At 37.6% G+C, this 24,955-nt stretch overlaps 1 protein-coding gene across 4 annotated transcripts in view; it reads right to left on the reverse strand.

Annotated features, from left to right (window-relative positions):
• SNX14 (sorting nexin 14) overlaps positions 1-17,930 on the reverse strand; it is a 70,399-nt gene extending 52,469 nt beyond the window's left edge. For 2 of the 4 annotated variants that reach the window (XM_033101031.1, XM_033101014.1), the window contains exon 1: positions 16,469-17,930. In XM_033101031.1, coding sequence (XP_032956922.1) covers positions 16,469-16,668 — 200 coding nt within the window. In that variant the 5' untranslated portion in view covers positions 16,669-17,930. The remainder of the gene's footprint in view (positions 1-16,468) is intronic. The other 2 variants (XM_033101023.1, XM_033101006.1) reach the window with 1 other exon arrangement.
• Positions 17,931-24,955: the final 7,025 nt, after the last annotated feature.

Here is a 24,955-nt window from a genome sequence, read left to right on the forward strand (position 1 = left end):
ATATAAATGTCTAATCACTGTTGTACACCTGAAACTAATGTATTATCAACTAATTGAAAAATAAATTTAAAAAATAAATAAATAAAATGGGAGGGAAAGCTTAAAAAATAAACTATAAGAATGTATAAATTCTCAATATTCCATAATTTGGTACCTAAGTTGTCATGTTTAGCCTCTATTACATTCTTCCAGGTACCTTCTAATGATATTCTACTATTCATACCCCACCAAAATTCTGACTATTTTTCATTATTATTTTTTTTTAATTACTGAGTGCCTATTTTATGCTACACAGTACAAGGTTCTGGTGATATAATAGGTGCCATGGTCTTTATTTCATAGAAAACGCTATCTGGTATAACAAGTAAGTAAATGCAATACAGTGTGATCATGTGTTCTATATTATGACAGAGAAAGCACACATGATATGGGAACACATCAGCCAGAATACACAACCCAAATTTGAAAGGACAGAAAAGTTTTTTTCAGAGAAAGGTTTGGGAGTTATCCGTACAAAAATCACTTAAGTCATGGGGACAGATGACATGACCCAGGGAGAAGCTGCAGAGTGAAAAAAGAAGAGAGTATAAGACATTTAAGAAATAAGCAAAGCAAGAGAAATCTAGAAACAAATCTAGTAATTAAAGAAGAGTTGGGAAGAAAACCAAAGGTCAAGTCATAAAGGCTACCAAGATAAAAAAAAGAAAGAAAACATGTCAACAGGGATGAAGTAGTTAACAGAATCAAATATTTGTAAAATAAAGTGTGGAGGCTGAGAAAGAAGATAACTACCGAGAAGGGCTCCTAGTGGCTAACCGGGCTCAAATTCAAAAGCAGAGCCTAGCAGCTGTTTCTAAACAGGGGCCTCTCAAGCAAACCACACTTCAGGGAGAAGCCTGCATGCACTGAGCTGCCTGCCTCCTGCACTAAACTACTTCCCTGCACTGTGCTCCTGATGGCTGAGCTAACCCTTATAAAGGAGTTCCTAGAACTGTATTTCAACCAATGGACTGAGGTTTTCCCCATCCAATTGGAGCTTTGCAGCTATATCCTCATCAGCATCTTCACCAATCAATCAAAGCGGTTCCATTCTGACCAATCAGGACAGTGCCCTTTGGACCAGTCAAACTGTGAGGATTTGGAGTCCTGATCTGCATGAGGACGGTGGACAAGGGGTGGGAACTTATGTCTCTATAAGTCAGCTCCTCGCAGCCTCGCTGCCTCGGACAGGGCAATTTCCCTTTCACCAAAGACCAAACGTCAGAGTGGAGCAGACTAAAGTAGCCTCGCCCCAGGGTCACCTCATAGGTGTGCTGTCCCACAGCCATGGTCTCTCTCTTTTTTTTTTTTTTTTTATTGGGGAAGGGGAACAGGACTTTATTGTTGAGCTATACCACTATTAAGCTGTTCTCACAGCCATACTGTATCACAATTGAGCTGTTTGCACTGAATAAAGTTTCCTTCTTCACCCCATCTCCAAATTGAGGACTCCTGTTGGCCTTGAATTGGTGCTAATGACCATCAATTGACAAAAGAGACAGATTGAGAATTGTTCATTAGTTTTTGCAACAAGAGGCACTGATGAACTGGCAAAAGCATTTTAGTAGAATGGCAAATCCACTTTTGAAGTGGATTGAACAGTGAGATGGAAGTAAGGACGTGGAATTGGTGAATGTGGGTAATTCTCTTTTTAAAGGAAAGAAGAGCTAAGGTGGTAGCTGGAGGGGCACAATGAGGGAAGGTGTTTAGTAAAACCTGATCACATTTAAATGTTGATAGGAGAGAAAGAGACAAGGGAAAAAGAGGTAGGAGAGAAGAGAAATAATTGAGTGAATAATGTCCTAGAGAAATAGGAGTAGTTGGGTTTCAGAGCCTAAACAGAAGAAATAGTTATAAAAGGGAGAGATACCTCTTCCCTAATACCAAAGAGAAAGAGTAGATGAATGAGAATGCAGTTAAGCCGGTAGATTCAGTAACAAGAATTAATGGCCGTTATGACGGCCGTTAAGTGAAACAAGAGATGCTGAGAGTAAAGGGTGAAGGAGGCATGATCAGAAATTATAGAAGCCTGGGGAAGTTCTGAAACAGCTGCTAGGGAAAAGTAAAGAGGGGGACTGCTGGGCAGTACTGAGGCTGAAGAGTTCAATCTCTAGCAGTATTCAGTAACCAGGAATATAAACACTAAAAAGGCAAGCAACATCACTGATCTAAGATTTTGATTTTGTCAGATGAGTGGAATAAAAGGGAAAGGAGGTAAGGATACTGGCAATTAAGAGGTTGGACTGATGGTCCATGGAATCTAAAGTAGAGTGACTAAATTGCATAGGAAAGTAACAGCAGAAGAGAGACAATGAATAAAGAAGAGAAGAGAAGAGTCAGTAGGCTGAGAAGTCAAGAAGCAGATATTAACTGAAAGGGAGAAGTAGACACTGGTCATCCAGTGAGGTATGTAATTTTTAAGATTTCAGAGGGAGAGCTCTTTCTGATGATAAAAAGGGCCACCATATGGTGATCTAATTGGAAGGCTGAAGAAGAGTCACCTTGAGATAGATGAGAGTATTTAACAGGTTACTCACACAAGCACAGAAGTCACCTAGAATGATGGCAATACGACTATATAAAATGGAGAGAAAGTCTATAATCCAGAAGCCAAAGTCTTCTATAAATGAGTACAAGTGACCTGGAGATTGAGATCAAACTCGCAGAAAGCATATGTTTCAAAGGAGTAAGAGACTTCTACTTCCTTGACAGAATAACTGGTGCCTTCCCACCAGAAACAACTAAAAAACTGGGCAAAACATATGCAGCAACTGTTTCCAGGCCTTGGACCACAGGCAGGATAGGACTGTAAACTTGAAGAGAAGTTTAAGAGAAGAGAAGCACACCAGTGAATTCCACATCCATCCCAGTTCTCTGACTAGGGACAATTTTCCAACTGTATCATGGAATAGAAAGGGTCACAGAAGCAACTGTTAAAACCTGGAAGTTCAGAAACGGAGAATACAGTAGTAAGAGGGAAGCTGGATGGTTAGAGGTGCTTACAAATTATAGACAGTGACACAGAAAGTACAAAATCTGTGAGACAAAGGCTAAGCCACCCAACCAGATGAGATTGCCTGGTCTCCAGGCAATTCTGTACTTGAGAAACATCCACTGCATATCTATTATTAAATGCTCTCACTCAGCACTTAAAACATAAACATGGTTACCACCCATTCAAAAAACAGCCGTGGCTTAATGCTGCCTGCAGAATGAAATACAAACCCCTTAAATCTTTATAATCCCTTTCAATTTTATCCCAACTCACCTTTATATCCTTATTCCCATTCCTTTATACAAAGCTTCACTCTAACCAAACTAGCATACTTCACATGAAGCTTTTAAAACAACACTTCTGTCTGGAAATTAATTCAGGTTACAGAGGTATTCACAGAAAAAAATAATAAAATTCATGTCCACAGTTGCTTAGAAAATCATTTTGAGCCTGAGAGATATGACTCAGAATTTTTAATTTTTAGATTCTTGAACAGTTATATAGTATATATTTCATACATAATAATATAACACTCCCAGTGAGGTCTGATGCATACTCCATAATCAAATATTAATATTTCTGCAGTAAAATATGAACAAGAAGAAACAAGTCAGAAAAAAATACTTTAAATAGTGTCATATCTGTTCAGATCAGGTTTTGTCATCAAATGTAACTGGTGCCAAACTTAGGGAAAAAGTTACTTCTTCAGACCTTTTTGATTTCAGAATTACAGATTAGGAATTGTAGACCTAAATTTAGACAGAATGACAATAAACACTACATGCAACATGTGTGAGTTATAACTAAGGCAAGCAATAATTAAAGCATTATGTAAAAAGAAAAATCTATAGCCTTAAATGCATTAACCCTGTGGTTTTCAACCAAGGGTGATTTCGCTCCCCCAGGGAACATTTGACAGTATATGAAGACATTTTTGATTGTCACAAATGTACAGAGGTGGAATGGGGGAGTGCACTACTGACATAAAGTGGCTAGAGGCTGAGGCTGCTGCTAAATATCCTATAATGCACAGGACAGGCCCCCACAACAAAGAATTATCTGACCCAAATTATCAATAGTGCTGAGGTTGGGAAATCTTGCATTAATCAGAGACAAAGAAATGGTGAAAACCAACACGCTAAGCATTCAGAAAGTTGGGGCGTAGGGGACACAGCAAATTCAAAGGCACAAAAAGGAAGAAAACAGTTAAGAGAAGAACATAAACCAATAAAGTAGACAATGACAAGAGATAATAAAATATAAGTTGGGTCTTTGGAAAAATTCATAAAATAAGCAAACTTTTAACTGCATCCTACTGGAAGTTACTAGGTCACCAATTACTCTAAACACAGATAAATAAAAGAGTAAGCATTTATCCTACTTTTCCAATTTGAGCTGCACTTCATTGTAATTAAATATACCTACTGCATGGAATAAAGTAATTGTATTTTTAAAAAAAGAATTCAAATTTAAAACTACAGAAAGAATGAAAAAATGAAAAAATCATCATGTTGCAACCTATAATGAAATAACTGACTCAGGGCATAAATAAGCGGTAAAACAAAAGAGCAAGTTTTGGTTTGTTGAAAGTTTATTTGAAACTTATCTTGCAAGGTATCAGCTATCACTACCTGAATCCATGGAAAGTGAGGCTACTCCATCGTATGTGGTGTCATCCTCTAATGTGATATATAACAGGATGTACACATCATTACTAAAGTATTCTTGTATCCCCCCAAAAAATCTAATTTAGCCTATAGATCTAACTCCCTATATACAAAAAATATAATAGTGAGTATAAAAAAACCCAAAAACCAAGATACCATGAGGAAACCATCAGCAAAATCGAGAGTATGAACAAATGACACAGTTTCTTCAACAAATCAATGGCAAGGGGGTGGGGGGAAGCAGGTGAGGAGAAATGCTCCAGAGTGGGATTGACAAACTATGGCTTATGAATCTGATGCCACCTGCTCTGGTACAGCCTTCAAGCTAAGAAAGAATTTCACATTTTAAAAGGATTCTTTTAAAAAAGAATATAGGAACAAGACAAACGAATGAGAAACAAAAACTCATAGACACAGACAATAGTTTAGTGGTTACCAGAGGGTAAGGGGGTGGAGAATGGTAGATAGGGTAAAGGGTATCAAATATATGGTGATGGACGGAGAACTGACTCTGGGTGGTGAACACACAATGGGATTTATAGATGATGTAATACAGAATTGTACACCTGAAATCTATGTAACTTTACTAACAATTGTCACCCCAATAAACTTTAATTTAAAAAAAGAAAGAAAAGAATATAGGGGGAGGGGAGAAACCAAGATGGCAGAGTAAACATTGTGCTTGCATTCTCCTGTGAACACATTGAAATTACAACTAAATTATAGAACAATCAACTGGGAGAACCAACTGCAGTCTAGCTGAACAAAAGTTTTATAACTAAGAATATAAATAAGAAGCCACATGGAGACTGGTGGAGGGGTGGAGATGTGGAACGGACTGGCCCCACACCTCCATATGGCAGTTGAAAATCAGGAAGGGTATCTCAGCTGTGGAGCTTCCCCCAGAGGAGTAAGAAACCCCAGCCCTACACCAGGCTTCCCAGCCCAAAGTACTGATGCTGGGAAAAGAAGCCCCCACAAAATCTGACTGTGAAAAACGGGGGAGTCTGACCAGCCCAAAAGAAAGTCTGCAGGAAACCCAGGCATCCTCTTAAAGGGCCTGTGCACAGACTCACTCATTAGCAGGCAGTCACCCTGGTCTCTAGCAGAGGGACAGTGACTGGGGGGTTCTGGGGCATTGGAGACATACAGGGAGAGACTGAGTTGTGTGGCTTTCAGACGAGGACTAGAGGTTTGCCATTTTCCCTGTGTAGGGTTCTTCTCCTGTGCAACCAGCAGGCGGACACCATCTTCCAGTGGTGAGCCCTCCCCCCACATCTATGACCAAATCTGAATCTGAATTGGTCTGGCTCACTCCCCCCTTTTGATTCCCTGGAACCCCACCCACCCAACTTGCCCAATGCCAGAGACACACTCTCAGCCAGCAGTTAGCCCCAATCTCATTGCAGTCTTCTTTGGACAACTATTGGAGGTTCGCATGTCCCAGGAGGGCAGCAATTGGCCTCAGTGTGTTTGAGACTTTTGCTGAGTATCTCTAGACTTAGCACTGGCACCAAACCAGCATCTACATTAACCTGGTGACCACAACTCGTCCCACTCCTGTCTCAACCAACTCACAAACCGCATGAGGCTTTATCAATGGCTAAATCTTATGGGAGCCGGCATGTGGCAGCAGGCCTCAGGGTGTCCTGGCTTTTTGCGGAGCTACCCCAGTCCCGGTACTTGAGAATCCAGCCATCCTTGGTTCTCAGCGTGGCCTCTCCCACATGCCTCCAGGTTTAGAACAGGCAGTGAAAAACCATGGATTGCTTGGTAGCTACTACCAGGTAATCCCTGGCCAGACACAGGCAGTGGGTGACCTGGGTCTACACCGGAGCCCCTCCCCAGAGCCCCAGGACCAACATACTTGGAGGTTGGCTTCAGACCACAGCAGAGCACCACCCAATTAGCCCCACAAGCGACACAAAAAGTGGTCTTAACAGACACCAGAGCCCACTGAGGTGAATCCCACTCAGTGGGTAAGCCCCCCCACAGAGCAGCCCATAAGCCGTGAAGATGGCCAAACCCTACAGCCAATCAGCCTGAAGGTCAACCCACCCACTGACATACCAAGAGCAGTCAAGGCTCAACTACAACAGGAGTCCACACACAACCCACACAAGGGACATTCCTGGAGCACCCAACAGAAGTGACCAGGGAGACTAGCCACTAGGCCCCACAGGGCCCTACTACATAAGGCCATCCAGCCAAGACTGGGAGATGTAGCAGATCTACCTAGTACATAGAAACAAACACAGAGACACACCCAAAATGAGGAAACAAAGAAATACATCCCAAATGAAAGAACATGAAAAAACTCCAGAAAAACAATGAAATGGAGGTAAGCATCCTATCAGAGACAGAGTTCAAAACACTGATTATAAGGATGCTCAAGGAACTTAATGAGAATGTCAACAAATATAGAAAAAAAAAAAAAAAAAAAATGACATAGACACCATAAAAAGGAACCAGTCAGTGGAGAAGAACATAATAACTGAAATAAAGAATACACTAGAAGGGATCACCAATAGACTAGATGAAGCAGAGGATCAAATCAGCAATTTGGAAGACAAGGTAGCATAAAATACCCAATCAAAACAGCAAAATAATAATAATAATAATAACAATAATACATTTTTAGAAACAAAGATAATTTAAGAGACTTCTAGGACAACATCAAGAGTAACAACATTTGCATCATAAGGGTACCAGAAGAAGAGAGAAAGCAAGAGATTGAGAACCTATTTAAAGAAATAATGACTGAACACTTTTCAAATCTGACAAAGGAAATAGACACACAAGCCCAGGAAGTGCAGAATCCCAAACAAGATAAACCCAAAAGGCCCACACCAAGACACATTATAATAAAATGGCAAAGATTAAGACAAAGAGAGAATCCTAAAAGCAGTAAGAGAAAGGCAACTAATTACTTATAAGGGAGCTCCCCTAAGATTGCCGGCTGATTTCTCAACAGGAAATTTGCAAGCCAGAAGGAACTGGCACGAAATATTCAAAGTGATGAAAAGCAAGGATCTACAACCAAGACTACTCTACCCAACAAGACTATCATTTAAAATTGAAGGACAGATAAAGAGCTTCCCAGACAAGAAAAAGCTAAAGGAGTCTGTCACCACCAAACCAGTATTACAAGGGATGTTAGAGGGACTTCTTTAAGATAGGGGAGAAAAAAATCAAAATTATGAAACAAATGGCAACAGCTATATATCTATCAACAATTACTTTCAATGTAAATGGATTAAATGCTCCAATCAAAAGACATGGAAAACTGAATGGATAAGAAAACAAAACCCTTACATATGCTGCCTACAAGAGACTCACTTACGATCAAAAGACACACACAGACTCAAAGGGATGGAAAAAGATATTTCATGAAAATGGAAAAGAAAGAAAAAACACTGGGTAGCAATACATATTCTAGACCAAACAGACTTTAAAACAAATGCTATAACAAAAGACAAAGAAGAACCCAGAAATCCCACTTTTGGGTATTTAACTGAGAAACCCAACATGGTACTTCGAGGGGACATGTGCATCCATATGTGCATTGCAGCATTGTTTACAATGGCCAGAATGTGGAGGCAGCCTGGGTTTCCATTGATGAATGAATGGATAAAGAGGAGGTGGTGCATATGTACAATGGAATATTGCTCAGCCATGAAAGGGAATGGGTTCTCGCCATCTGCGGCAGCATGGATGGACCTGGATAGTATTATGCTGAGTGAAGTATTTCAGACAGACAAAGTCAGATGCAATGTGATTTCACGTATATGTGGAATCTAAAGAACAAAATACACAAATAAACAAAACAGAAACAAACTCATACAGAGAACATTTTGATGGTTGCCAGATGGGAGGGGGAGATGGATGGATAGAGGGATGGATGAAACAGGGCAAGGGATTAAGAAGCACAAATTGGTTGTTACAAAGTAATCATGGGGATATAGGGTATAACAGAAGGAACATAGTCAATAATATTGTAATAACTATGTATGGTGTCAGATGGCTACTAGATTTATTGGGGTTGTAGATGAGAGGGAGGTTGGGGGACAGGGTGAAAAAGGTGAAGGGATTAAGAAATACAAATTGGTAGTTACAAAATACTCATGGGGATGTAAAGTGAAGCATAGGGAATATAATCAACAATGTGGTAATAACTAAGTATAATACCAGACTAAGTATAGTACTAGACTCGTCAGGGGAATCACTCCTTAAATTATACAAATGTCTAACCACTATGCTGTACACCTGAAATTAATAAAAAATAATATTGAATATCAACTGTAATTTAAAAATTTTTAAAGGGGGGTTAAAGGTGAAGGGGTTCAAATTTCCAGATATGAAACAAGTAAGTCATGGGAATGTAATGTACAGCATGGGGAATATAGTCAATAATATTGTGATAGCATGGTACAGTGTCAGGTGGTTGCTGCACTTATTGCGCTCATCATTTCTTTATTTATATAAATGTTGAATAACTATGGTGTACACCTGAATCTAATAATATTGTCTGTTAGCTATATTTTTAATAAAAACCTTTAAAAAATTATAAAAGTAAACAAATAAGAACATGGGGCAGAGGTCTGATGTAGACCACAAAACCTAAAATATTTACTATCTGACACTACAGAAAAAGTTTGCCAACTCTTGTTCTAGATTAGCAGAGATCTACAAAAGCTTAAGAAATGTAGTAGTCATATACAGTGAGTGGACCTAGTTTGGATCCTAATTAGAACAAATGTGCTACAAATTTTTACACAATTAGGAACATTTGATTATGAACTGGTTATTGTATGATATTAATCAACTGCTAATTTTGTAAGGTTATGGTTTTGTGTAGAAGTGACTTTTGAAAAGGAGGTGGTTAGATTTTTTTTTAAATATGCAAAATACTGATGGCTGTTTAAGCTGAGTTATGGAGGTTTGGAGTTCTCTTTCTTTTTTTCTACGTATGCTTAGAAATTTTCAAAATCAAAAGTTAATTTAAAGTTTTAGCAAGACAGATAAAGGAATTAAAAAAACAGGATACAAGTATACAAAATACAGAGTGAAAAAGAAACAAGCATAGCTATAACTGAAATGAAGACTAATACTATGAACAACTACATGTTCATAAATCAGAATACCTATATAACATAAATTTTCTTAAAAAGACAGAAATGCTAGAAATTAGTAAGTGCAGAACTAGATAACTTGAACAGACCAATTATCATTAAAGGAATTAAAACAGTAATCAGAGACTTGGCTGCACAAAAAGGCCCCTGGCCCAAATGGTTTTAACAAACTTTCATGAAACAGATGATGTCTATCTTCCACAGACAGCTTTGGGAAAGAAAAATGAGAAAGGTTGCTAATTGAAAAGGACTAATATAAATTTAACACCCAAATCAGATGAAGACAATATAAGAAAATCACTAGGTCTATTTTACTTATGAATATAGATACGCAGAACTAAGTAAAATATTAGTTTACTAAATCTATCAGTATATCAGAAAATAAATAATACATCATAAGGTATATTTTTTAACAGTTCATTATCTTTAAACCTACAACATCGTGGACTAAAGGAGAAAAAAATCAAAACAATGAAGGTTCTTGACCTAACTACTAGTTTACAAGGAACCCAGAGAGAACCTGTCCAAAAACACTACAGAGATGCAATCAGCAAAAGCCAGACTGTGGAAAACTCTACAGAACAAATGGCCCAGTTTCTTTAACAAATAAACTGCAAGGTTAAAAAACAAGGGAGGTGGGGGCAGGCAACTTTCAGATTAAAAAGTTGTATTTGGATCTTAATTTAACTAACTTAAAAACCTGCTTATAAATAAGATACATTGTGGACAGAGTAGTAAACAGACACATGATAAAACATGTGTAAATAAGAAAAATATTAATGGTAAAATCTAGGCAATACATAATTGGCCATCTACTATAAATTTCAACAGTGCCTATATGTTTAAAGTTTTTCCATCATAAAATGTTGGGGGGGGATGTAAGTTCTAAGAAATTGAGGGAAATCTGAACACTGAATGATGATGTTCAGTTGATGATGTTAAATCTAGTTGGGGTGGCTGGTTAGCTCAGTTGGTTAGAGCGCGGTGCTCTTAACAACAAGGTTGCCGGTTTGATCCCCACATGGGCCACTGTGAGCTGCACCCTCCACAACTAGACTGAAACAACTACTTGACTTGGAGCTGATGGGTCCTGGAAAAACACACTTAAAATAAATAAAAATTAAAAAAAAAAAAGAAATTTAGTTGTTTTTTTAATGTGAAATAGTACTGTGGTTATGTAAGAAAAAAAGAACTCATCTATTAGAGTTGTCTAATGTTTATAGATAAGACATGTCATATGGGATTTCCTTCAAAATAATTGGGAGAAGGGGGATATTTGACTCTGATCTGATAATTTCTGAAGCTACGTGATAGGTACTTGCAAGTTTTATTATACTATTCTATTTTTATTTTCTATACATTTGAAATTTTCCATAATAAAGTTTTTTAATGAAAAAAAACATTAAAAGGACATAATAGTAGAAATGAATAAATGGAGAGATATGTATGTTCATGGATGAAACCATTAAATATAGTAATGGTATCAATCCTATCCAGATTAATTTACAAATTAAATAAAACTGCGGTGGTATTAAACACGATTGCAAATTCTTTGACACTTCACATCAAATGCAGGAGCCTAATTTCCTCCCTCATTTCCCCCTCCCCCCGAATGGAGGTTAGCCTTAATAATTCACTTCTATCCAACAACATGTGGCAGAAGTAAAGCTAACTTCCAAGACTAGGCCATAAAAAGGACACGGCTTCCACTAGGCTCTCTTTCTCAGGATGCTCACCTTTGTAACCCAGCACCACAGTGGGAAAAAAGCCACATGCAAAGGCCATATGTATATGTTCTGGCCTAAAGTCCAGCTAAGATGATAGCCAACAACCAACATCAACTGTCACACTTGTGAATGAAAAAACCAACATTCCCGTGAACAAATTAAATGCTATTGTTGCCTTAAACCACTAACATTTGGGGATGGTTTGTTATGTGACAATATATAAACAAAACAGAAATCACAATCAAAAGTCCAGTTCAATCTTTTGAGAAATCTGACATACTCATTTGAAAATGCATACGGAAAATAAAGGTTCAGAAAGAGCTGCATCAACTTTGGAAAAGATGGGCCAAGAGGGAGAATTTGTCCTAGCAGATATAAAAACATACTACAAAACTATAATACTAGTGTTTTAAAAAATCTGGTACTGTTATAGGAAGAGAAAAATAGACGAAAGAAACAGAACATAGAGTGAAAGACCCATGAAATTTGGGAACAAAATATATGACGTTATAGAGTCTAACTGTCTGAATTTGAATTCTGGCTTTGACAAAATGCAGATTAATTAACCTCTCTGACTCTTGTTTGGTCCTCTATAAAAATGGGCTAATAGGGCCGGCCCAGTGGCTCAGGCGGTTAGAGCTCCACGCTCCTAACTCCGAAGGCTGCTGGTTCGATTCCCACATGGGCCAGTGGGCTCTCCACCACTAGGTTGCCAGATCAATTCCTGGAGTCCCACAAGGGATGGTGGGCTGGGCCCCCTGCAACTAGCAATGGCAACTGGACCTGGAGCTAAGCTGTGCCCTCCACAACTAAGACTGAAAGGACAACAACTTGAAGCTGAACGGCACCCTCCACAACTAAGATTGAAAGGACAACTTGACTTGGGAAAAAAAAAAGTTCTGGCAGTACACACTGTTCCCCACTAAAGTCCTGTTCCCCTCCCCCAATAAAATCTTTAAAAAAAAAAAAAAGGGCTAATAGTAATTCCTAACTCATAGGGTTGTTATGATGACTAAATAAGTTCATAGAAGTGCTAAAAGCTTGTCACATACTAAGTTAAGTGTATGTAAGACAGTTATGGTAATTTAAAAATAAATAACAATAAAACACATTAAAAAGCAGGCACCATATATAGAAGAAGGCTATATATACAGAACAATCTCAATTAATATAATAAAACTATAAAATTTTAGGTAAAAGTGATTAGAATACTAAAACAGTAGTCATATCTGAATAGTAATTTACAAGTGATTTTTAACATCTTTATATTTGTCTATATTTTATGACTTCTTTACAATTTACATGAATCAATGCTACTTAGAAAATCAATAATAACTGGTATATTCATAGTAATATCTTTCTACTGTAATTTTTAAAAACTTGGGCTTCTGAATCAGAATGACCTGCATTAGAATCCCATTCTGCTACTTACTATCTATGAGCCTGAACAAGTTACTTAACAACTCTGAGCTTCAGTTTTCTCATTTGTAAAATGAGCTAATAACCACCAAGGAATTGCAAATTAAAACTACCATGAGGTACCACTCTACACTCACTAAAATGGCTAAATTAAACCTGCAGACAATATCTGACAGAACTGTCAAACATTTCTGGAGAGAGTGTAAAGTCTTATAACCACTCTGGAAAACTGTCTGGCAGTATCTACTTAAGTTAAACAAATGCTTATAACTAAGCATTTCTATTCATGGGCATATACCCAAAAGAAATAAGTGCATGTGTCTATCAAAAGAAATATATATAAGAATATTCACAGCAGCATTATCCATAATAGCCCGAAACTGTAAACAACTGAACTGCCCTTCAACAGAATGAATAAACAAAGTGTGACCTAATCCCAATGGATTACTACACAATAACAAAAGAGAATAAACTACTGATATATGTATGCAAAAATATGGATAAATCTCAAAAGCAGAGTTGAGAGAAAACCAGATACAAGAAAACCATATGATTCCATTTACATGAAATTCAGAAACAAGCAAAACTGATATATTGTTATTGAAAAGATGATTAACAAGGGAGCCTACTGGGGTGCTAGAAATATTTTACATCTTGATCTGGGTGTTGGTTACATGATGAGCCATATTTAAAAATTCACAGAGCTAATCAATTAATGATGTATTATGCACTTTTCTGTAAGTTATATGTAAAAAAAAAAACAGGCTAATAATAGTACCTACCTTACAGTGTTGTGAGGACATATGAGACAAAAATAACTGCTAACATTTAATGAGAGCACATTCTATGTATTCAGCATCATTCTAAGCACTCTCCATGTATTTACCCATTTAATCATCAAAATAACCATATAATGTAGATACTAGTATTATCCCCATTTTACAGATGAGGGGACTATCACAGATAAAGGTTAGATCACTTATTCAAATTCACATAATTGGTAAATGGAGGAGTCAGAATCAAATTCTTACAGGCAAGCTTCAGATTCAAAACTTTCAACCCCAACAAAATGCCTCAACAATAAATGAAAATTCACAATACCTGCACCAAATGAAGCAGTCAAAAAGTGTTAGCTATTAATTACTACTATTACCATTATTATTGGGATTAACTTAAAATATTCCTTATTCTAACATTCAAATACTCAACACTATGATTGGCAAATAAACAAATCTATATAATTGTAACTATGCTCCTAATTTGTCTTAACAATACGGTAAAGGTGAGATCATAAATAATTTGAAACATATAAAGTATGTTACTCTACTCTTTCCACAAATCACACTAGTCCAAAGGTTATATCCATTTATTGCTCCACAGATAAGATTCACAATCTTCATTCACACTGAAAGAAAAATGTATATGCTAAATTACACCTTGAAAGATGTTTAGGAGTTAGTTTCAAAACTATAAGAAAAAAAAATTTCAAAACAGGATATTATTGTAAGTTTAACCATATAGAGGGAAAGCTTCAAATCTTCATACTAACCAATAAAGATTTTAAACTGAAAATTTCTTTTAAAGTTATTTCTAGAAACTAACTGGTGAAATGCCTGTATAGAAATCATTTATTTAAAGTACTTATTGAGGATATCTTCCCATTTCTTCTATTTCCATCATTATGCCCCAAATGTTTTTATATATTACATATACATATATGTATATGTAAATTTCTAAATACATGTGCCTAACAGTTTTCCACTCCCAGAAAGGACCATGTTTTCTTGTATAACAATCTTCCAAAGATAGTTTAAGCATACATAAGCATACATGATTGTATGCACCTGTGAATACACACATGATTTAAAGAAAATCATACAATACACTGAAAAGTATACTATATACACTGTTCTACACCTTCCAAAAGCTTTTTCCTGGAAAAAGGGTACCTAACCATACTTTTACTCAAGACTAATGTTTAAAAGCACTTTTGCTGATTATAACAGTAACAAAGGCAAAAATACCAAAAAATGTATGCAAAAGCAATTTCAGTCATAAACCCAACCACTCAGAGATAACAGTCAAGTGTTATTTCCTTCTTTCTTTGCATAATTCAGGGTACAGATCATATGGTATACAAATTAGATAGTACCCTTAGGAATTCTTAACAACATTGAAAACTATGTTAAAGTAGGCAATCTCAGAAATCTAGTTCAACCTGCTCCTATATGGTTGTCCTACCTTAAAGACCTAAAATGACCCGACTCCTAAAGGAGATATAGGTAAATCCCTGGACAAAACTTAATAATCATATAAAGTTTTCGTATCTTTCATACTAAACCTGTTAGCCTAGCTTGAAATACCTTCCAGATGACAAAAAGCAAGTAATTGCATAATAATTACTTTGCACTCTGTTAAGGGTTCCACTTCAAAGCACACTTTCCAGTAAAATACCAATCGCTATTTATTAAACCTAATATTATATAAACCCAGAATCAACTAACAAGAAAGCAAAACGGCTAGGGAAGAAACCCAATTTCAACAGTAACGAGAAATCATTAACCTTAGGGCAAAATTAAGTTACCAAATTCCATCTGACTGCTTTCCCGTTCCAATCCTTGGGGATCAACTATTTCAAGATAAAGCGTAAGGATGGTTGCATGTTCAAAACATAAGAGAAAACACCATGCCTCTGCTGTCACTGACAACTGTCTCAGACGTCTTTCCACCAAAAGCAAAACTAGAAATAATTTTAAAGGAAAAGTTCTCCTCTACTGCCTATTTCATCGCTACCATTTCTAAAACTAGCAAAAATGAAGGTAGTCTACAAGTTTATTTCAGGGGCAGAACCTACGGATTTCAAAACGTCAACTGAATTGACCAGTTTTAAGTTTCGGTCTTCCCTTTAAGACTATTATACAGATGTTGAGAAGAGTACTAATTTGCTTTCTAGTTTCGGTTCAACAAATCTTTCTAACCACCGTTTAACCAACAACACCGCGGGACAGCTGGAGCTGTCAGGCTGCGTGCTTCTGCGTGCGTGTGCGCGCGCACCGAGAGCGAGGGGAGTCCGCCGACAACTGAGGCTGCGACAGGACCTTGAACCCTCCTCTGTCAGCTGACTGGACCGCCCCGGACGGCCTCAGATTGGTCTGGACATAAAGATTTCTTTCACTCCTCTGAAAAACACTTATGACGGAAGACCAGTTTTATGAAATGGATGACTAGATACGAATCGCTGCCGGCTGGCTCAGCAGCAGAGGCCTGAGGAAAGGGGGCACTTGGACCCGACCCTTCAGCCGCACTTCCGGGCCCCGACGTTCGGCCAAGCTCTCCGAGGCCACTCTCCCCAGAGGCCTCGCCGCCTGCCCCAAATTCCGCGGCTGGGCGGCCCAGGCGGCATCCACAAAGGTAAGCTACACCGGTGTGCGGCCCAGGTTTTGGAGAGAAGCCGCCCGCCGCCCGGCTGGCTCCGCGATGCGACTTTACCTGTTGAGGAGCAGGGAGGCGGCGCTGAGGCAGAGCAGCAGGAAGCAGAACAGCGGGTACTGGCGGCAGATCTCGCGTCCCACGTCCAGCCGCAGCCGCTGTTTCAGCTTCTCCCCCATCGTCCGCACCCAGGGCACCATCTCCGCCGGTGTAACTGAAGCTGCTCTACAAACTGAGGCTGAGATCGAGACGATCCCCATGAACTTGCCGCATCTCCGCCCGCCAGCCCCGCGGGCCGACTCAGCCGCCCACAGGCGGACTGTCCGCCGGCTGCTGCCGCCCAAAGCCCCGCCCAAGGTTCTCGCCGCGCGTGCGCGGCCGCGGCCCAGGAGGACGACTGTAGTACGTGCCAGAGGTCGTCATCCCGCGCCAGAGCCCTCGCGCTCCGCCGCTCCGCCTTCGCGGCCAGAGCCGCTCGGCGGCCTCCCACGGATGAGCCTGCTCTACCGGTGGTCTCCCGCCCCGTTTTCGGAAATCCGGGGAAAGCCGTAGCACCCAGTAACCGCCTGTATTGCGGAGGAGAAAAAGGTTTGTACCGGAACACAGGAGAAACTACAGCCCCCGCAGCTGCAAGGCCCTGCCTGCGGGACACCCCGAGCTCGCAGGGTCCGTTGGGGACTGTAGTCTTTGAATGCGAGCCCGCGGAGGGATGGAGCGCGTGGTCGTGCCCCCTGCCACTTTCCAAGCCTCCCTTCTCACCGTGTAGGCTCAGCGCGGAAATGGGGGACAGGTCTAAGTTTCGCAGAAAGCCCAAGGGAGAGCAGGGAGGGACGCCTCTGAGTCCTAGTTTTGCGCGGGCCACGGCTATACATCGCTGGCTTACGGAATAGTCAAACCCACCGAGCCGCAACCCCTGCTAGAGAGCATCTTTTGCTCGCTCAGGGCGAGGTCGACCTCAGTTCTTGACAGCCCCGAGGGCCTAACCAAAATCCAAGTGTTTGGATGAGGCAGGTTGACAGATTAAATACCTCTTGTGCAATATCGTGGCGCTTTCGCTTTACTAAGCGTAATCACATTCCTAAATTTTAATTTCTGTATTATCTGCTACTCTTGAGATGCAGGAATAGATTATCTAAAGTAAAATTTATTTGGGCGGCGCACTAAGCACTTTCATTTAACCTTCACACATTCACCTCATGATGCAGGTATTACGGTTTCTCCCATTTTACAGCTTGATTACTGAGGTGGAGACCAACTTGCTCCAACCCCAGAGCTGGTTTGCTCATGCTACCTGTCATATTTCTTCTCCCTAGAATCTTATTCCTCCAAAGCGCAGGAGACAGACATGTTCAGAAATTATTTTAAAAAGAAACAAAATATGGTGTATGTATAATTTCATTAATGTTTTCCCATGTTATTATTCCGAATACATGGATCTTTAATGATGCATTATTTTCCGTCAGAATGTACCTTTATTCTATTAATGCTAATTAATTTCATTAATATAATTACCACCCTTGATAACAAATCTATACACGTTTCTACCGTGTTTCCCCAAAAATAAGACCTATCCGGACAATCAGTTCTAATGTGTCTTTTGGAGCAAAAATTAATATAAAACCGTCTTATTTTACTATAAGACCGGGTATATAACATAATATTTAATAATATATAATACCAGGTATAATACTGGGTCTTATATTAATTTTTGCTCCAAAAGACGCATTAGAGCTGATTGTCCGGCTAGGTCTTATTTTGGGGGAAACACGGTAATAATTTCTTTAGGATCAACATCAATACAATTGCAGGATCAGAGGATAAGAACATTGTAACATACTGTCAAATTTCTTTCTAGAATGATTGCCCAATTCTAGTGGTATATAAAAGTATCCATTTACTGATCCTCATCATTAGATATGTTTAACTTAACATCACAAATAAACTCATGCTGTACCATTTCTGATTAAATCATTTAGACTACAGTGTAACACCATTAGGAAGCTTAGTGCTTTTTAAAAATGTTTTGAGGTACGTATTTAATTGAACTTATTAATTTCACTTTTGCAGCCATTTTTTTTGTTTAGCGTCTTTGAATTATCATTTATTTGAACATTCTAGGGCTATACTGAAGTACAAATCAAAGGTGTATGTTGAATTAATCTACATGTGTCAAGTGTCCACTATGGACTTGAGTACTTTATAATTGGGTGTTACTTTATTAAACTTGTCTGTAAAGTTATATTGCCACTCTTTTTTTCTGTTTAAAAATTTTGCTTCCTTAAAGGCCTATTCTGAAATTATTGTTCAACTTTTCACTGAGAGTCAGGACATTTTCAAGATCAAATGTTTTCTGTTCGGTTCAAATTAAGACATATTTACAACATCCAATTATGACTTCTTTTGATTATGACTTCTATGATTTTCTTAGCAAAGGTAATTTGAATAAGCTTACCAGACAATAGGCAATTTAAGTTTTCATATTACTCTTATGCTCAGAAAAGGAGAAAATTTTCTGCCAAAATTCTTTAACATCCACATCTAAAGAAAATTTTTTCCTGTTGATACAGACATCATTTAATGAAATCAATTTCATTAAATGTTTTCTCTTTAATGGTATGGTCTAATAACCACTGTCACACACACAGATCTTGAAATTTTTTTTTCCAACTTTTTATTAAATTTTGAACGTCTAGTGGGGATTTGGGATATTCACAATCAACCTGGTCCTGAAACCAGCTCCTTTCTACTAGCAATATTTCATTGAGCAACGTTAACTTGATCTATCTCATCCCCTGCATCCTCAATTCTAAAACATATTAAGGGATATCTTCTTTGTAAATGTTAGAGATTATATTGGATGGAAAGTGCCTATTAAATGTCTTTGTACAATGCTTAATACAAAAAGGTTTCTATTTTATGGATTTGTGAACACGACAAAAACCAGCCAATTAGCTTTATTTGGATTATAACCTAAAATGACAATGGTATGAAATCAAAGCTGTTACCTTATAGGAAACTGAGGTCCAAAGAGCTTTACTGCCTGCACTACAGCTCCAGACCTGCACTGTCCAATACAGTAGCCACTAGCCATTATCTGGCTACTGAGCACTTGATACGTGTCTAGTTTAAATATATACCAGATTTTGATGAAAACAAGAATATAAATTCAATTTTTAAAATGTGATTACATGGTAAATATTTTGGAAATAGTGGGCTAAAAAAATATTAAGCTCAAATATTTACTTCTGTAATGTGGCAACTAGAAAAATTTAAATTATATGGCTTGCACTATATTTCTACTAGACAGTACTGGTTCAGACTAAGCTGTGGAAAGCCAATAAAATTAAATATTTAAATTTTTTATAAATGTCACAATTATCCTATGTGCTAGGGGTACATTTTCAAACCATAAAAAGTAAAAAATAGTTGATAATGCATTTATCTGAAGGGATCACAAATATCAAACTACAATACAAAAATATCTCTATTAATGATTATTGAATTAGCAAATAAGTGTAAGGCACTGTTCTAGATGTGGTGGCAGACACAATGATTTAGATGCATTTTTCTGACCTCCAACAGCTTGCAATGTAGTGCAGGAGACATGTCACACAGGAAAAATAATGTATAATACAGGGCGTATTTATATATAAGAACTGTAATAGAGGTTTTTTAATGACAGGTGATGGCAAAGGGAAATTTTCAAATGATGAAGATCTGGAAAGTCCTCTGGGAAGGTAGTAATTTGAACAAAGATTAAGATTTATCTCTGCCCTCTCTTTCCAGAAGTCATGCAGTACTAAGCCATATTGATTATTTAAAATGCTTTTACCTAATTAAACCTGACCCCACCACATCATAAAATTGCACAAATTGCTTTTTGTATTGGTAGAGGAATATGAAAAGATGGTGATGAATACCTGAATACCAGTAATTAGGCCTACTTAATTCTGATGACCCTAAACATACGCCAGTTTTAACTATTGAGGGACCATTATTTGTATGGCATGTGTCAGGAAGAGGATGAGTACACACTACCCGTAAGAGCCATTTCAGTCCCTCCCTCTCAGATGCCTCGTATAATTTTGGAGCATGCTCTCCTAGCAGAAGACTGGCATTTTCAAACCTGTTTTTCTCCCTTGTCTGAAAGCATCAGCGTTCATATTTTACCTTCTGTAATATTCATGTTTTTAGTCTTAATTTATGTTTCATAACACCCTCTTTTCCCCACAACCTATCCCTATGTATCAACCTCTTGAAATAGTGCCTGTTAAAGGAAACACTGAACTGCTTTCTGTACTTCAAGAAATGTCCCTTTTCCTTGAGGGGGAATTTTGAGCATTATCAGAAAGTCATATAGCCTATACTCTTCAATTTTGTGAAAAGTTCAAGATATATTTTTATTCACTATAATTAAGAACTATCCCAGATGTTCAGAGAGCAGTTCTGTAACTTCTATGTTCCTTTTAAAAAATCCATATAATTAAAAAGATTAACTTTCAGTTCTTTATTTCTTGAGGCTAAGAGGAAAGCTTCTCCAAGAGTGCTCATAGAACCATTGATGGCAGGTTTGGAGCAATTTTTGTAGGGCTTCAGAATTAAGAAACCAACAACAAATATCCCTATCTAAGTAGTCCTTTTTCATGTACTGGGTTTTCAAACGTTGGCAACACATGTATTATACTAAAATTGGTTTAAGACTACTTATTCAGCCTCTGCCAGTTTTATAGCTTTCTTTCCACTGTGTAAAGCAGCATGTGAAACTGTTATTGATCACGGTGCAGGATAGGAAACTGTAATTACCACATACACCTTTGAAAGAAAATGAATCTGAAGGGTAGCAGCAATAATGAATATAAATTCTGAAGATTCTTCCAGTTACATAGAAATATCAGATTTTTAACTGCGTCTTAAAACCATGGTATTTGTTCTTGGAGTCATCTTACACAGAGGTTGGTAAATTTTGGGTTTTGACTCAAATAACCTGTTACGAATCTATATAGCACAAGGAAGAAGAAATATCAGCTAATATTTAAACCCCAGAAAGCCACCGTCAGAACTTTTTGATATTCCTCAGAGATACTTTGTTGATAGTCTTAATGCCCTTACAGCAAGGAGACCTTACTATTTTGACTGAAGAGGATTTTTGTCTGCCGGGCTGGTTTGGGGTAAGGTGAGGTTGAACTCTAAGACACCAGACATGTGAAGTAAGCCAAAGAAAGACAAGGCAAGCAATTTGTTTATAGAGGTTATCAATGGAAGGTAAGGCTAAGATGAGCTTGGGCCAAATCATAAATTTTAAAATTATATATGTGGCTTGCATTTTATTTCTATTAGACACTGCTGTAGTAGACTCTAAAGATAAATGTGGAGAGCCATTATAATTAAATGTGCCACTTATAAATCTGGTCTTCAGCAACCATTAAGTGTGATTCAATGTAGCAAGTGCCTTAAATTTGCAAATATTAAGTTCAGCCAGACCTGAACTTCCTAAAGGAGAGGGGAGGATTTGGATAGAGAGGACATTTCAGGTCTATTCACTAACAGTAAATGATCAAATGTAGCTAGCTGGATGTGAGAAGAGTTAACGGGACATAATCGATGACAAGCAGAACACTCCAATGTATATAGCACACAACTGAAAAGCAGACCTGCACATAACACAGAGATCACTTAGGCCCTGACATTAAATAGGAGTCCACATGGATGTGATACGAATCTGAATATAGATGAAATTAAGGAGACAAGTATAGAGGAAAACGGGGGAAATAAGGACAGATAAGTCAAAGGTAGTCAGAGATTAGAGAACCAGCAAAGTGCCAAGGGAAATTTTCAAGTAGAGTGATTCAATGTAGCAAGTGCCTTAGAGAAATTAAAGCTTTTAAAAAACACAATCTTTATATCATAGCTACTGGTAGGTATCTTGTGAACAGCTCTTGAAAACAGGGAAGAGAGGGAAATCAAGAGGCGCATCATTCCAAAACCACCAAGCTGCCTAGGAAAAGATGCAATAAAATGTTTTATCCTGATAATGAAATACATGGGGTTTCAACCTAAACAAAGTTTACTGAGGAGAGTGGGGGAAGAGATTGCTGGTGCTTAGGAGAACAGTGAATGCTATTTTGGATTATATACTGGCCCTATACTTGTTAGAAAGTATTTGAATTATTAGCAATAAAAGCAAATTTAGGGTTGGTTTAGCAGTTCATTTAGCCTTTTATTTCCTGATCAGGTTCATTAGTGTATTAGCATACCAAATAAAAGATTTTTGCCTAGAATTTTAGTACTAAAAGACTAGACATAAACTAACACCGACTCTAAAGATTAAAAAATGCAGTTATTACCCACAAAAGTAGATCCATATTAATTGACATCTGTTATTCAGGTTGACTCCTATCTACTGCAATATTAACACAGTAATTTAGGAATAACTTGAATACTGCTTGATACAATTTTCTTCCTCAGAATATACTCAGGCTCCAATGTTTCCTTAACTATAAGAGGAATATTTGTCCTACTCTCTCCCCCTCAAAAGTATCACAAAAATTATGTACCAGGAAATGTTCGTGCATATCAGGTATTACAAGGTGAAGTCTTTCAATGTAACATTTCCTATTATTTTGTGAAACTAACCTTCATAATAAAAGTATGAATGAAGCAAAAAAATCCCCTAGGCAGAATTTTACGAAAAACACAAGCTGTATCTCAGCGAATGTTAGGGCGGGGGAGGAAATCAGAATTTATCTTTTGACAGGAAAGAAAACTCAGGACCAAACAGGTTATATTTGTTTTTATATAGTTTCTTTCACTAAATGCCTCGATGATTGAGAAAAAATATTTTTGTTTTTCACCTAGAACTATTAGGGAAATAAAGTATCTGTCATTGAAATTGAGAAGGCTGTATTAATGCACCTATTGTTTTAGCAACCTATACTTTTGTTAAGTTTATATGAAAAGTAAATACATCAGCCTTATTAGAATGGAAAAGATCTATGAATACAAAATAGATTAGTGTGTCTTATGTCCATCAATTTTAATTGAATGGTTCTAGGTATGCTGGTTAATAAAACTTTTCCTCTTCAGTTTCCTGGTGTCTGTATGTGTCCAGATATTACCATTAAAAAAGAACCCAAGACTTTTGGTACCTGTCTGCTCCCAAAGAAGCTAAAATAAAGCCAGTCCTCATGTTCTCACACACACAAATTTATAGTCATCCGCCTCAATAAAGAGGCCCAGTAAAACCAGACTACTTTTATCAGTATGCTTCTCTCACAAATATGAATAATCACCACACACTTGAGAAGAATCAGAAGTACACAAATAACCCAAGTGCACTAATATTTCAATACATTCTATAAGAAACCAGTAACTTCAAAAAAATCTCCAGAATTCAAGAGTGAGCAACCCAGTCCATGTATAAAATAAAGATTATTCTACCACTGAAAATTAAAGTCAACATATGCCCTAGAAGAAAAAAAGTGACATTTTCTGTAAAGTATAAAAAGTGATGTGATAAAGGGAAAAGTTTAAACAGAAGAGAATAAATTCAGTCCAATTCTTCCAATCCAAGCTCCAAAAAGAAAAACTGAAAGTGAAAAGCAAAATTCTCAGCCATGAAGAAACCCTTAAGACTTCAAGTTAAAAAGCAAATCAAATGAAGACCTATGCAGTCTCATGAAACTTTATAAAACCAACTAACAACAAAAAACATCTGAATGCATAAGAAAAAAGCTGATTACCTACAAAGGAAAAACTACATTCAAGTCAGACTGTTTCTGTGTTTCCCCAAAAATAAGACCTAGCCAGACAATCAGCTCTAATGAATCTTTTGGAGCAAAAATTAATATAAGACCTGGTATTGTATTGTATTATATATTATGACCCAGTCTTATCATAAAATAAAACTGGGTCTTATATTAATTTTTGCTCCAAAAGACGCATTAGAGCTGATTGTCTGGCTAGGTCTTATTTTCGGGGCTGTCTGGCTAGGTCTTATTTTCGGGGAAACATGGTATAAGCAACGCTGGACACTACAAAACAATGGAGCAATAACCCCAAAGTCTGATGGAAAATAACACTGCAGCTAGAATCCTATGTCCAAGAGTGATTCTATCTTCCCATACGCATATGCAATACTGTTTACAGTTCATGTAACTTTTCTTAAAATATTACCAGAGAATATACTGCAGCAAGAACAAAAGAGAACCTAAGAGGAACCTATGGAACCTAAGAAATGGTGGAATCAAACAATGGAGTGGGGGGGAAAAGAAGCCTAGAACGACAGGAGTACACAGAGCATTAAATATGGTTAAATAACTAGAAGAGTTCAGTAAAAAGAAAGGTAATTAGGAGACAAAGGAAAAGACAGGATTGCATGTGATGCTTCATCTTATAGAGAAGCAAAAGATACTAAAATTGGTATACAGTTTAAATGTAGTTTGAGTAATAAAGGTAATCAAATTTAAGTTCGGCAAAAGGAGAACAGTACTAGTATAAGCTAAATTCCTCACAAGGGGTAAAGAAATACTGCTTACATTTAGTAATTGA

The sequence above is a fragment of the Rhinolophus ferrumequinum genome, chromosome 3 (assembly GCF_004115265.2).
Source record: "Rhinolophus ferrumequinum isolate MPI-CBG mRhiFer1 chromosome 3, mRhiFer1_v1.p, whole genome shotgun sequence".
Classification (NCBI taxonomy): Eukaryota; Metazoa; Chordata; class Mammalia; order Chiroptera; family Rhinolophidae; genus Rhinolophus; species Rhinolophus ferrumequinum.